The sequence below is a fragment of the Watersipora subatra genome, chromosome 7 (genome assembly GCF_963576615.1).
Source record: "Watersipora subatra chromosome 7, tzWatSuba1.1, whole genome shotgun sequence".
In the NCBI taxonomy this organism is placed as follows: Eukaryota; Metazoa; Bryozoa; class Gymnolaemata; order Cheilostomatida; family Watersiporidae; genus Watersipora; species Watersipora subatra.
The window spans coordinates 32097430-32110679 of record NC_088714.1 but is presented as its reverse complement, the minus strand read 5'-3'; the positions used below and the strand labels follow the sequence as shown (position 1 = coordinate 32110679).

Below are 13250 nucleotides of genomic sequence, written 5' to 3'. Positions count from 1 at the left end.
AATCGCATGAGCGTGAGATAAGAGTTTACAAAGAATCCATTAAAAGCTCCCATTCAGGCACACCTCAACATCTAGATTCCGTGATGTTACGTCAAAGCAATTCCTTCATCCCTCCGGAAGAAGATTTGATGGCACATAAAGACAAATATATAGACGCCCGAACATACATTGGAGTTGTCTTATCTAGCACAAGACAACAAAACTTCACAGCGAGGAAGATCATAACTTTTTTACTCATCTATTATTGTAATGATATAAAGTTAATTCCATCACCAAACGTTTTTGTATAATAATTAAGAATGTAAAACCAATTGGCAGGTTTACATATTGCCTATTGGATAGTAACTTCCTCTACATGCATATCAAAAGATAAAACAATATGTACACTATATACCTTAAAATGTGATGCAAAAGTTTCGATGCTTGGTAGGAGGTAAAACTGTATTTTAATATTTTCTATTACGCATTTAGGCTTCTAAAGCCTTTATGTCAATAATTTAAAGCTAAGTTACTATTTAAACAAACAAAACATTATGTAAACACGGAAACGAAGGCTACCTCGTGTATTCTCATTGCATGTATGTTCCTTTTGAGAGCTGCTAGACTCAACCATCTGATCCGTTTGCTCATCTGCTTCAGCATTTACCTGCGATTCCTGAAAATAGATACTCAAAAACTTATGTCCTTTATAGAAAGGAATTAACACCAGGACAGACACCATAAAGAATTACGATATGAATTACGACATAATTACGATATAATTACGACAAAGAATCACGATATGGCTTTTGAAACGAATTTTTTTGCGAGTAAGACGTAGACAAAAAATGTATGAAGGCGGATCGGTACCTGAAGCTAAGCTAAAAACATTAGTATAAAGTTATAGCTCATCACATTAGCAACGCTACCTGCTTAATCTCCATGGAAACTGGCGACTCTGTAACCACAGAATCCTTCTGTTCAGTGGTGGTTTCCTTCCGCTTGACACCGGCTTCATTTTTCATTTCAGTTACCTCCTCCCTTTGCTCGATAGCAGCCAGTATAGCCTTGGGTACATGAGCCCTCTACAAAGTATGGAGGGAGCAATACATGCCAGAGGATATATCTCATTATGTGAATTTGTTATTATTCACAACAACTGCAAAAAACTGTTTTCATGTTGTTTTGTTAGGTTTTTATTTTTACACAAATATGAACAATTCACTAGATCTTTTCTTTCTTTGCTTTTATTAGGTTCGTGAGAAGATAAATTTTTAGCAGGCAACCATAACTTAAGCTCAGTTGGAAACATAACTTCACCTAAAACTTCAGGTCGCTGACATCATGAAATACAGCAGACAAATTGTCCTAACGATGCTCTACGCTATGAGACAGTCAACTACTAGTATACCGTAGCGCTATGACCGGTGAACAGGATTTAAGGTGAATTGATTACACACATTTTATGAAAAAAATTACCAAAATTATCCAATGTTTAAAAAAGTTAGTTTGACAAAGCTAGATGTTTCATTATTTTGAAGACATGTTTTAAAATTGTGGTAACTTTATAGTCAACTGTGTGTTATCTTAACCTATTCTTTCGACGGTCATCAATGAACTTTTAGATTTTAGAATTTGCAATATTTTAAAAATCCTATTAAAAATTTTTTTTATAGCTTTGAGAGTACACCACAAACTCGACCATAAAATGTTCTAATCAAATACCTGATGAGCACTGAAGGTGTTGATGTGCTTGAGCAGGTGCTGTCGGAGTTCTGGAGCTGTCTCAAAGGCCATCCTTAGTTGTGGAGGAGCCAGCTGAAGAAGCACTTGATAAGATTGAGGTTTTGCTCTGAGGCAGCATCGAACAAATCCATCCCATATCTTCTTCTGCTTCCAGACCTGCAATGTAAAGTGACACTCATTCAGCGTGACGACACTAGAACACTATGTGAAGACCAATATCGCAAATTTTGTACTAAAACAATTAATATATACATAAAATAAATAGAGTTTAGCTACAATTACACTAGACTGATAATAAAATGTGTTCTTTTTTTACATAATGAAATAGATGGCGATACCTTTGCGGTTACTTACCTGACATTAAAGATTTCAGGGTTTTGCGGTGGAGGTGCAATAGGAGGTTTTAACAAAATATAAGCATTAGGAACTCCAATATTTAATCAAGTCTTTACTATATTCTATGGCGCATACTCTATGGCGCATACTCTATGGCGCATACTCTATGGCGCATACTCTATGGCGCATACTCTATGGCGCATACTCTATTTATTCTTCAGGCAAATAGCAAAGGTAGAAGAATGTCAAATGCGTAGCCTTTCAGATCTTAGCACAAAATTTACTTTGCTCCAATTTTGTGGTTTTTGTTTCAACTCAAGGCAAACCTGCATACAACATACCTACGAGAAACTAGAATTAGAATGAGGTGAAAGTTGCAAGAAATAATGGTAGGCGCTACCTGCTTGGCGATAAGTCTCTGAAGAATATTAAGCACAAAGCCGAGGAGCTTGGGATAGGTAGCCAGTGACTGAATAACTGTGCGCATAAAGAGAGTAGGCAGCGGATTGACCTCCATGAGCTGTTGTATGACAACAGCAAGTACTTCCTGAGTAAAAAGTGATTTCTCTTGGAAGCACATGGTTGTGGCTGCAATAGAATACCACAATGCAAACAAAAGTAGGAGATGATAACTTGAAAGTGACGCTATGCCAACAGAAGCAAGAGAAGATAATTTAAGAGTGTTGAAGTAATGTGTGTTATATTCAAGTGCAGAACTAATTTGAAAACATCTTGAGTTGAGAAATATTAAAGAAATGTAAAGACATTTATTTTTGCTAAAGATTTTTTTAAAGATTGATAGTGTAGACAACCGATTACAAAGCAAGTCAGTATAGGCTAGACCAACAACCCTTGCACTCTCATGGATTCACCTCGCCGTGTCAAGTAAATAGGTCAACAGAATTAAAAACACCATCCTTTGACAAATTGGTATGAAGAAGGTAGCTACACAGTTTATGTAACTTTATGATGAAAGCCCATTTGGCTGGAACCTAGAAGCCGTTTTGGAGTAAAACTAAAAAGTTTACTTTCCAAAAATGAAGTGAAAAATGAGCTTATTTATTACAGAAAGTTAGCACTACCAAAATACTCAGTGTATCAAACATTACTTACGTGTAACACACAGCCACCTCTAAACATAGAACTCTCATACAGTGCGCTATGAAACAATGCAATAGAGCATGCAAAGGCAATAAATTCTACTCAATGTATGCTCATAACAGTAATCCCTGGTGCCAAGTGCCCTAGTGCATACACATGATACACCCATACAGTCAAACCTCGATATACGAAGCTAATTCATACCATGATCTGCTTCGTATGTCAAAATCACCATATGTTGGAGCAAATATTCCTTTGAGGAAAGCCTGCATTTCATTTAATTAGTTCTACAGCTCAAATCCTACGATAATGCCAAATATTTCAATTTATCACAAACACAATAGAACATCTATTCACGAAACTGATTCATTCCAGAAGCAGTTTCGTAAGTAGAAACCCATTTTACCGCACAAATGTCCTAATCCATTCCAAGCCCACACAAAACTCGAATATAACATTAGCATAAATTATATATACATGTAGCAGTTAACACCTATAACAAATGGGTGTTAACACTATATTAGTATATAATAAATAAAATAGTAAACACGGAAGAAAAAAAACACAAATAAAAACTAAAAAATGGCATGATTGTTTACCTTTGGCAACGGATATTTTCGGCTAAGTGAAAGCTGGGGAGAGTAGGAGGAGAGTGGTTAGAAGAGGTAGATGTTATATTGTTGTCCTAGTTTCGCGTTGCTCAAAATAAATGTTTTAATAAAGTAGAAAAACTATTTACATTTAAACTAGGAAACTATTATTATACAAAAAACACCGAACTTAAATTGTTAAAAACAAAAGTTCTTCTACTCAGTATGTAATATATGATAACTCCAAATTATACAACAAATGAAAACAAAACGCTTGTCATTTACTAATTTGAAATCAGATAAAACTGAGTGAGACGCATTGTATGACGTAACCACAAGAAGCAAACAGGCCAAGATATCAAACAAACAGAACAAAACAAGACAGGCCTTTCAAGTTTTGATATCTAGAAACATCCTTCGAAGTCGAAAAAAATTTCTACCACAACACGTTTTGCAACTTGAAAGGTTTTGAATTAAGAATCTTGAGAAAATAGAAGTTCCGCTGTAGTTAATCAAGATTTCAACATAATCACCTTTTATGATAGTCTTTATATCACACTGGTCAGATTCAACGTGATGCAGGGCGATGAGAAGTTCACTAGCTGTCATCGCTGGTTCCTGTCCGATGTGCGCTCCGACCCCTAAGAGGCGATTAAAGACTTCCTTCACTATAGCGGGAGAAAGTTTTATTAGCCTTGGCAGCGCTGCTACTATCTCTGACTGCAAACAGAACGATTGCTTAACTGAATATTCTTCATGTCACTGAAAGAATTTGCACAAAATGCAATGACAGGGTTTATATTAGATTTGCACAGATCAAAACTGTGAGGCTAAAATGATGCCTACAATGATGTGTCAAGAAGCTACATCCTAGAATGTTCTTATAGTCGGAGACCTTGTGAGTCGAGAAGTCACATAAAGGTTCCATGCTTGCGGCAATTGATAAAAGCTTCATCTTAAGGTCTTTAAGCTTTTGACTAATTCATGGTTTTTATAGTTATCATATATAATTGCATTCCTTTGTACAAGTAGGTACAATATTTATTTTATTTTTCAAATCCAAATATAATTATTGTATTTATTAAAATCTGTTTTAGTTTCTCACATACAATAAAAATTTTAAATATTACCCAATGCAATTAAATATATTATCGTTGGATGCACAGCAAGTGCATCATACTTCTAGTTGTGAATATCAACCTTCATTCCCAACAGGGTATAAAAAATAAGTTAAAATTATCAATACAAGAATAAAACATTTACATAATGAAAAAGAGATTATTATTACAAACTATATATGATGAGCTATATATATGTAATTGGCTATATATTGGCACAATATAGGGAGGATTTGGAAAACCTTAATGCATGCTTATAAAATCCCTTATCACTGATGCCATCAATGTCTGATAGTTCAACTTTTTATGTGACTACCATACAATTACTATTAAGAGTACACTGGTACACCACACAAGTGATTTAATTTTTTACTCTGTGGCGAGGAACCTTCAAATATGCAGCACAAACTATTTCAGTTACCTTATCATAGTTACTGTGTAAAGAAAACTGTTAATAACCCCACAAAGAACTATAGGGAAACATAGCATTTATTCATACCTTCATGTATAAATGGAATAATCAAAACACAACTCTTATGCAACACAAAAGACGTGTTAGCAAACTTTAAATGTAATCTGCAGAAGTATTTATATATCTACAGACTGCATTACTTTTATATAATAAACTTTCGGTTTACAGTCTCCTTGATCTAATGAATTTTTCAACATACGGTGTGAAATTTGAGCATGAATTTGACTCAGCATATAAAGGAATTTCCAACAAGTAACATTTGAAGGAATTTCCCACATGCGACATCTGAAGGAATTTCCAACATGTGACATGACATTTCTGAAAACATTGCAGCTGTTTACGTGAAAACGAAGAGATCGATGAAGATTAAAAATTGAATGTAGACTGTAAATATATCAACTAAGCTAGTAAGAATTTCACTCAGTTTTAAATCACATTATATTACGTTGTGTATCTTAACCCTCCTCTACTTCTGAAACCCCTTTTTTTCTTTCTTACACTTCCGTTATCATGTTTTTATGGTGAAGTAAGTGAAAAATCCATTCTTATTGATTGTTGTTACTGTATTAAGTTAATTTTGTATAATTTAATTTTTTACTTTGTTATTTACATTGCTTTATATCATTTATTTGTTTTAATGCTACATATATATGCGTCATTACCTGAAGTATGCTTCATTAAAATTTTCAACTGTGGGATGGATTGAACTAACCAAAATTCATTCGTATAAAAATACTTGTTCCAACATATGATGGTTTTGACACACAAAGAAAAGCTTGGAACAGATCAACACCATATGACGATATTTGACTGTACTTGAGGCTATCCATCTGATTTACACACAGTAGGAGAGTACTGCTTCATATACTTGTATCTGGAGATTCCAATAGTTCTTATTAGAGTGAACACAAACCTTGGATAGTCCACCAAGGACAGGTATTAGGAACCGTACATCAGCGACCCTCTCACGGTAGAGATCCTTGACTATATCTACCAGTTCACTGCTGGGTACTTGCCTTTCTGTTAGTATATGTATTATCCTAGTAATCTGTCAAGAACATTGAATGGCAAGTAGATATTTACTAGGGTTAAATTACAAAGTCTTTGCAGTTTGCAGCTAGATGTGCTTTACCTCAACAAATATAGCAGCCTCCTATTGTGTTTTACCTCAACAAATATAGCAGCCTCCTATTGTGTTTTACCTCAACAAATATAACAGCCTCCTATTGTGTTTTAGAAAAATGTTAGTACACAGAATGTTTACTAATCATTACCATTCTATACCATTTTAGTTCACCATAGTTTCGACTGGGGGAGTATTTTTTTAAGCCTTTTTATCTAAATTTCTCATTAGCTAGTTGAGTAAAAACAAATTTAGAAAAGCGCATAGTTAAAAGATTGGTTGTTTACCTTCTGGAAGGTAATAAGAATATTCTTGGGTTGGCGACCCATCTTGCCTAACAAAAGTTGACCCATCATTCTCCGCTGTCGTTTTTGCACAAAATGTACTTATTCTCAATATTGGCTCTAGCAGCTGTAAACATTTATCTACTAAATTAAAGGTGATATTTTAGCCATTAGCAGTTCTAAATTACATAAATATATTGTTTTTTTCTACCAAAATCATGGAGTACAATATGGCAGGTAAAGTTAACATTTGATATCAAATAATAGTAAATGTTGAATAAAACTCTCAACTGCTAAATTTTCCTTACTAAGTAATGGTAAAAGGTCACCTTGACCTAAGATGTTCTCATTGACCTAACTAAAAAAACAAACATAACAGGCAACTCCACATATGTGGCCTGACCCAACTTACCCAACCTTCTCCTAAGCAGTCTTACCAGTGTCTCTGATCCAACTGGGGAATTCTTGATAAATGAAAAAAGTTCTGGTGAATCCATTCCAAGTTGTTTTATTGGGGCTTCCATCAGTCGCAATATAACTCTCTTAACATCGGAGGAAGCTTTCACGTATACCTCCGCCAGCCTGAGTAAGTACAATAACAATAGCAAAATAAATTAGTGCTTTTCTTCTCGAATATCTCGTTATTACAGCTAATAGAGATACAAGAATTGGAAATGCTGATAAACTAAATCAGTGATGAAATATCAGAAGCATAGAAGATCGGCAGCGCTATCAAATGTCCATGTCTTGCTATCAAGATGATATAATGCATCTATAACAAGGTATCAATTCACAACTAGCATTACCAGAACAACTCTGCAAAACAAAAGGTAGAACAAGCAAAGAGAAAGATGTTAGCCGTCGACGAAAGATAAAAAAGAGCGAGCGGATGACGGAGGATACTACAAACAGGGCACATGAAGCATGTTGGGAAAAGTTAGATAATAAAATATTGAAAAAAAGAATGATATAAAATACTGTATGATTCCATGCATTCTCAGTACTTTATCGATTTCCTGGCACTTATTCATAAAGAGAAAAATAATATAGGTAAGAAAATGTTTAAAATATTTACAAATTATGTGAACTTCAAAAAATCACAAAATAATCCAAATTGAACCTAATTCTACCAGTAAACCGTAGGAACCGTGTGTAAAAAGTGGCTAATCAAGGAACAAAATCTGTTTGCCACCATTTTATTTATAGGAAACCTTCCTTTGCTCATTAGTAAAGTATAAACTTTTACTTACAGGTTAGTATAGGACGGGTTATCAGGAAGAATACTGAGATACAAATAGAGTGCCTGCTTTATGAACATCTCTGTCCATTGGGCTGCAGACACTGTAACAGAGTAAAATGAATAACAATCAAATAAAGTGGTGGTGCAAAAACATGACATGAAGGTGCGGGTTCAACAATGAAAAATAGACATAATTACCAAAATTAAAAACATTATCTTGCATAAAATCCATAGACATAAAAGGTTCTTTGGAGATGATGAGAACGGAGATGATTGTTTCTGTCATTGCAGTAGCGACCATAGAAATATCATTTCTCAGTTTGAAACTTCACAACTGCCTCACACTACTTCACAACATTATCTTTGCATTCTAACCAATATGTTTTCAGTGGTTCACACCAGTGAGTTTCTGTATGACAAAACGAATTTAAATTGCAGGTGTTTCAATATGCAAGTGCTGAGAGGTGTTTCTATGACTGCACAGTATGATGTCATATTCTTAACCCATCTAGTTCTACTGGTATAGTTCTGTCAATGCAGAAGTTACACACTACTCAATGAAAGCTTTAGATTTGAACAGCATAACGAGGCTACAGAAGCCACCTTAACTACATGCCTGTCTGAGACAACGCCCATCTAGGGGATCGCTTCTATGAACTTTACAGAAAAAATTGCAGATCATGCGCCATCTTATGAATTAAGCTCTGAGCGGGCTTAGTGAGCACTGACCATATTTAAGCTGGTGATTGGCTGGAAACATGGAGTAGGTTGGACCGGGAGAAAGCAAGTGGTTAATCATCCCTTTACAAAATTGGTCGATAAGTTCTGTGAGTTTTGGGTTTTCATACAAGTCCTTGATCACTTGGATAGCAGTGTTCCTCACCTAAAGAAAGCAAAGAGGATACCTTTAGTTACACTTTTGATATTTGACAAAACTATGCAATAAAATTCATGAAAGTTTCAAAAGAAATAAAATGATTGTTTATAATATTGTGAATCTTTTAAATAAAAAACATGCAGGAAACAGATAATAGATGATGCAGAGGAAGCAGTGAGTAACTGAGAAAATACTAAAAGCAACGTACTTCCTGTTTCTCGTGATAAGAGAAGTCAAGGAGAGTGTAGAGGGCACTGGTGAGCAGCACTGGTCTCTTCAGAACAAGCTCACTTAGCATGTGAATACCGAGGTACATGTGTTTCTGCAATACAGCCAGGCTAAACGGTATTAAAGCATAACTAGAAATTATAAAGCAAATAAATACATGTATGCCCTTTAAATACTCCTAGCATCAGGTCCATAGCATCGCATCAATGTGCCTTCAACAGTTTATTGAAGGAAGGTTGCTGTTTGGCTATGAGCCCGCAGGTTACTGAAGGATAGCCCACATCTGTAACAGTCGTACCTGCTGGTAAGATTAGATTAGGACTCTGCACAAGCCTGAACCAAACACATGCAACTGTCTGGCGGGCACACCAAGACAAAAGACCACTTCACACGGTTTTTAAAAACAACCTTACATAATTGAATAGGAAAAATAGCTGAGGATACCACATTATGTTTAATATAACTAAAAATATGAACAGAATGAGATGCAAATTGAATGTGACAGCAGCTAAACTGCTGCCATTCACTCAAGCAGCAACTTAGTAAATTAGGTTAATACTCGCAAGATTGAACAAAGACTAGGAACACCTACCTCATCTGTGCAATATAACTTGAGGGTATCAATAGCGGCATGGGGTAGACGAGGGCTCTCGAGAACCAACCTTGAAAACACCCTACAATAAGCACAGGCATAAAACAATTGTTTAATTTGGTCAAAAATTATTCAGATTTGCAGCTACAAATAAAGCAACAACATTATTGACATTTGAGTTTCCAGGAGAACAGCTCAACCTGACTCCGTTGATTGGATGACCTATATCCCAAAGCTTTACATTAGGCAAGAGGCGTTACATTAAATAGGCAAACTGACATATTAATACAGTTAAACAATGATGATTTTTTAAGCTTTCCCGTACAAAAAACATGCTTTAAAAACAGTGGAAAGAATATGCTAATAGAAAGGATAAAATTTTAAAAGATTACTGGCATCTCCACGAATCACAGACTGACCGGTTGAAATGACAGCATCCCTTAATACAGCCAATCACTGTACAGCCTATAACAGTGACTCATTTTGCGTCTAGTTATTAGAGAATACAAATAATTCTTTCATTTCTGCAATTCCCATCTATGATCTACCAGAAATGACTCAACAGGCATGAGCAATCAATTTACTGACAATAAATAAACTATCGAACTTCAAAAATATAAACTAGTTGTTGCAATTTAAAAGACTCGTCAGTCAAATGGAGACGTCAGTCAAATGGAGACGTCAGTCAAAGTTGACAAAATGCAGAAACAAGATATCTTTTTCAACATTTTCTGTTCATTTAATTGCTATTTAAAATGCTAAAAGAATCAAGTGTAACAGGGTGGAGCTTGTCTTGTGGAGCCTTGCATTATAAACCGTATTATTTGTTTCAAATTTTCAGAGGCAATTTAACGGGTTAAAATTGAAATTACAAAGCGAGTATATTTAGCATGCAAAACAAAGTGATGAGATGATGAATTGATCTTACCCTTAGCTTCGGCCAACTTGACCCTCTCCACTATTTAAAACTACAGTTGTTTGAAAAAAATGCTATGTTTTTGCATAACTTTTTCGATGAAAATTTGGGAAAGATAATTGATTATCTGGTACACCTTAATTACATGTAGGTTCAGCTAATGTTGTATTGATAATGCAAATGTCTTTAAAAAGGAACTTAAATTGTTATTATCTGATTACACTACTGAGGCATATAAACAGTTTATCAATCATGCTTAACAGACCTAATACAATAAAAAACATCTATATAGCTTAAAAACCCCACGGGAAACATAAGTTCCTATGAATGAAGGGCAGTAGACAAGCGAATCTACAAGAAGGGATATCATAGAGTGTAAGAAATCATGGTAACAGAAAAGATTATGTTGATGTCAAAATTATGGCAAATGAACAAATTTTCATACAATCTATTTTTTTCTTGCGTGGATGGCTATAAACTAAAATCACATGTTGCATACAGTCAAACCTCTACAAACTATCACCTCGACATACATACTTTACAAACTAAAATTTGAGCAGATACTTGACTCTACACCCAGAACAGTTTCCAAAGCATGGTGTTTGAAGTTTCTTGAAACATCACAGTTTTCTAAGTAAAATTGAAGGTGGTGAAAATTAAAGTACACGATTGGTGGCTTGCTGTCTGTTGGAAATCGACAATGACTTGCATCTTAGCGATGCATGCTTGGCTCGAGCAGTATGGTAAAGAAGAAGTGACCCAGTTCTCACTATCTACCACTTCCGAAACTGTCAGATTAACCTGAAGGGATGCCTTTGCAACACGTTCAGTCTGACAGACCCAGGTGAATACATGAGAATGTATAAATACAATAAAAATACATTTAAGGTAAATTAATCAAATTTTCACTAAATATAAGTTAGAGTAAGTCTCATGTTTCCATCCGCACCTCTACGTCTGAACCTATCGCCAGTCCTACACTTCCGCTTATATATCATTAAGGTACAATAATCGATAAAAACTATTTTTATTGATTATTACTTTAGTCTTTCACGCATAATTTAGTTTTATACATCTAGTTTTTAATATAGTTGTTGATATTCGCTTTAATGACATGTATGAATACTTCTTAATGAGTTATTGGAGGTTTTCGTGCTGTGCAGTGAATTGCAGTTCGTAAGTATAGGTTTGACTACATTTAGTATACATAAACCGCTGACCCAGTAATATTATATTAAAAATAAACTTTCACAAAACTTTTAGTAAATTTTATCAGAAAGTATCGGTACTTTTCGACCATTTGAGATTATTTTTGATGTTTGTGTTCTGATTGTCAGGATGTTCTAAGATTAAAATCGACAAAATCTGATCACGATTATGATACTCAGAGCAAACAAAAGTGTGGTTATGACGTCCATAGTTGCAACGAAACTGACATAATAGAAATGCGTAACGATCCGATTTGATAGCAATAGCCAATGTCAACTATAGCAACACTAACAACTAGTGACGTCACAAGTATTTGTCTTCCGAGTGTTTTAACAGCGATCATGTTTTGTAGATTTTAATCTTGACACATCCTGGCAGTCAGATCACCTCAAACAACAAATCCACAGCAAATAAAAGAAAAATATCGATACTTTCTGATAAAATCTACAAAGATTTTGTGTAGGTTCATCTTTAACTAACTTGATTAATCTGAGACGGAGAACCGACAGAACCCTGAGAACCGACAGAACCCGGAGACAAAAAGGAATAACATACTGGGAGGCACCCGGCTGATCCATCTGGTCCAGAAGGCCACGCATGAGAGAAGACACGCACTCATCGTAGCCCAAAACTGGAGGTTTAGGCATGTCAGGGGCAAGAGTGAAGCCCTGGTAGGCAACATACTCGGTGTATACCCAAGCTAAAGCGAGTTCACCACGATTCTTTATATCAGCCATGATAAAGTCGTAGAGCACTGAAATAGAAGACAGAAACAATCATTCGTTGTCTACTACACAAGTCAGAATCCACTTACTCATCTCAAACACAAATATTTGAGTTATATTATTGTTAAAATACTCATTACTGTATGGTCTTGTTTCATTCTAACTATCCTTTAAGGTCGTAAGAAATACTATAGCGTGTCCATGGTGTATATCCACTGTTTGAAAAAATTGCAAGTCTTATGACTGATAATTCAACGCTCACCAATAACATGCATAAGTAAATAAAAGCTGCCTCACTATTTCTATTAAAACCGACTATGCTAGATACAGGCACTTGTGGCCCTGCCTTTTATTTAACTCTTTCACTACTGCATTAAATTCTGACCAAATGTTTATTCTGCCCGAATTAATTCAAACAGATTTTCGAAAAGTCAATATATCGCTAGTATTTAAACCATAACTGTCACGAACAACTTTTATCGTATTTTCTAGGTAAATCAGACACGCTGATTCCGATTTTGTACTCAAAATAAAGATTAGTCCACTAACCTTCAAAGTCATTTAAGCTTTTTTAAAGCGTTTCAATATCCGTTTCAAAAACAACACAATCGGCATTACAAGCTCCGCCCATAAATATGTGACGAAACCTAGCTTTTTCAGAAACGGAAGTTGGGAATGTTTAGTCCGATTTAGAATAATAGAGATGGGTGTCTT

At 35.1% G+C, this 13250-nt stretch overlaps 1 protein-coding gene across 1 annotated transcript in view; it reads right to left on the bottom strand.

The window, feature by feature from the left end:
* Positions 1 to 13250, bottom strand: part of LOC137399404 (symplekin-like) — a 41837-nt gene that overhangs the window by 3286 nt on the left and 25301 nt on the right. Inside the window, exons 14-25 of the mRNA XM_068085502.1 lie at positions 12367 to 12565; positions 9687 to 9768; positions 9075 to 9188; positions 8719 to 8872; positions 8000 to 8090; positions 7187 to 7331; positions 6256 to 6390; positions 4286 to 4472; positions 2462 to 2649; positions 1705 to 1881; positions 909 to 1064; positions 559 to 655 (exon numbers count right to left, since the gene is read on the bottom strand). Coding sequence (XP_067941603.1) covers positions 559 to 655; positions 909 to 1064; positions 1705 to 1881; positions 2462 to 2649; positions 4286 to 4472; positions 6256 to 6390; positions 7187 to 7331; positions 8000 to 8090; positions 8719 to 8872; positions 9075 to 9188; positions 9687 to 9768; positions 12367 to 12565 — 1725 coding nt within the window. The remainder of the gene's footprint in view (positions 1 to 558; positions 656 to 908; positions 1065 to 1704; positions 1882 to 2461; positions 2650 to 4285; positions 4473 to 6255; positions 6391 to 7186; positions 7332 to 7999; positions 8091 to 8718; positions 8873 to 9074; positions 9189 to 9686; positions 9769 to 12366; positions 12566 to 13250) is intronic.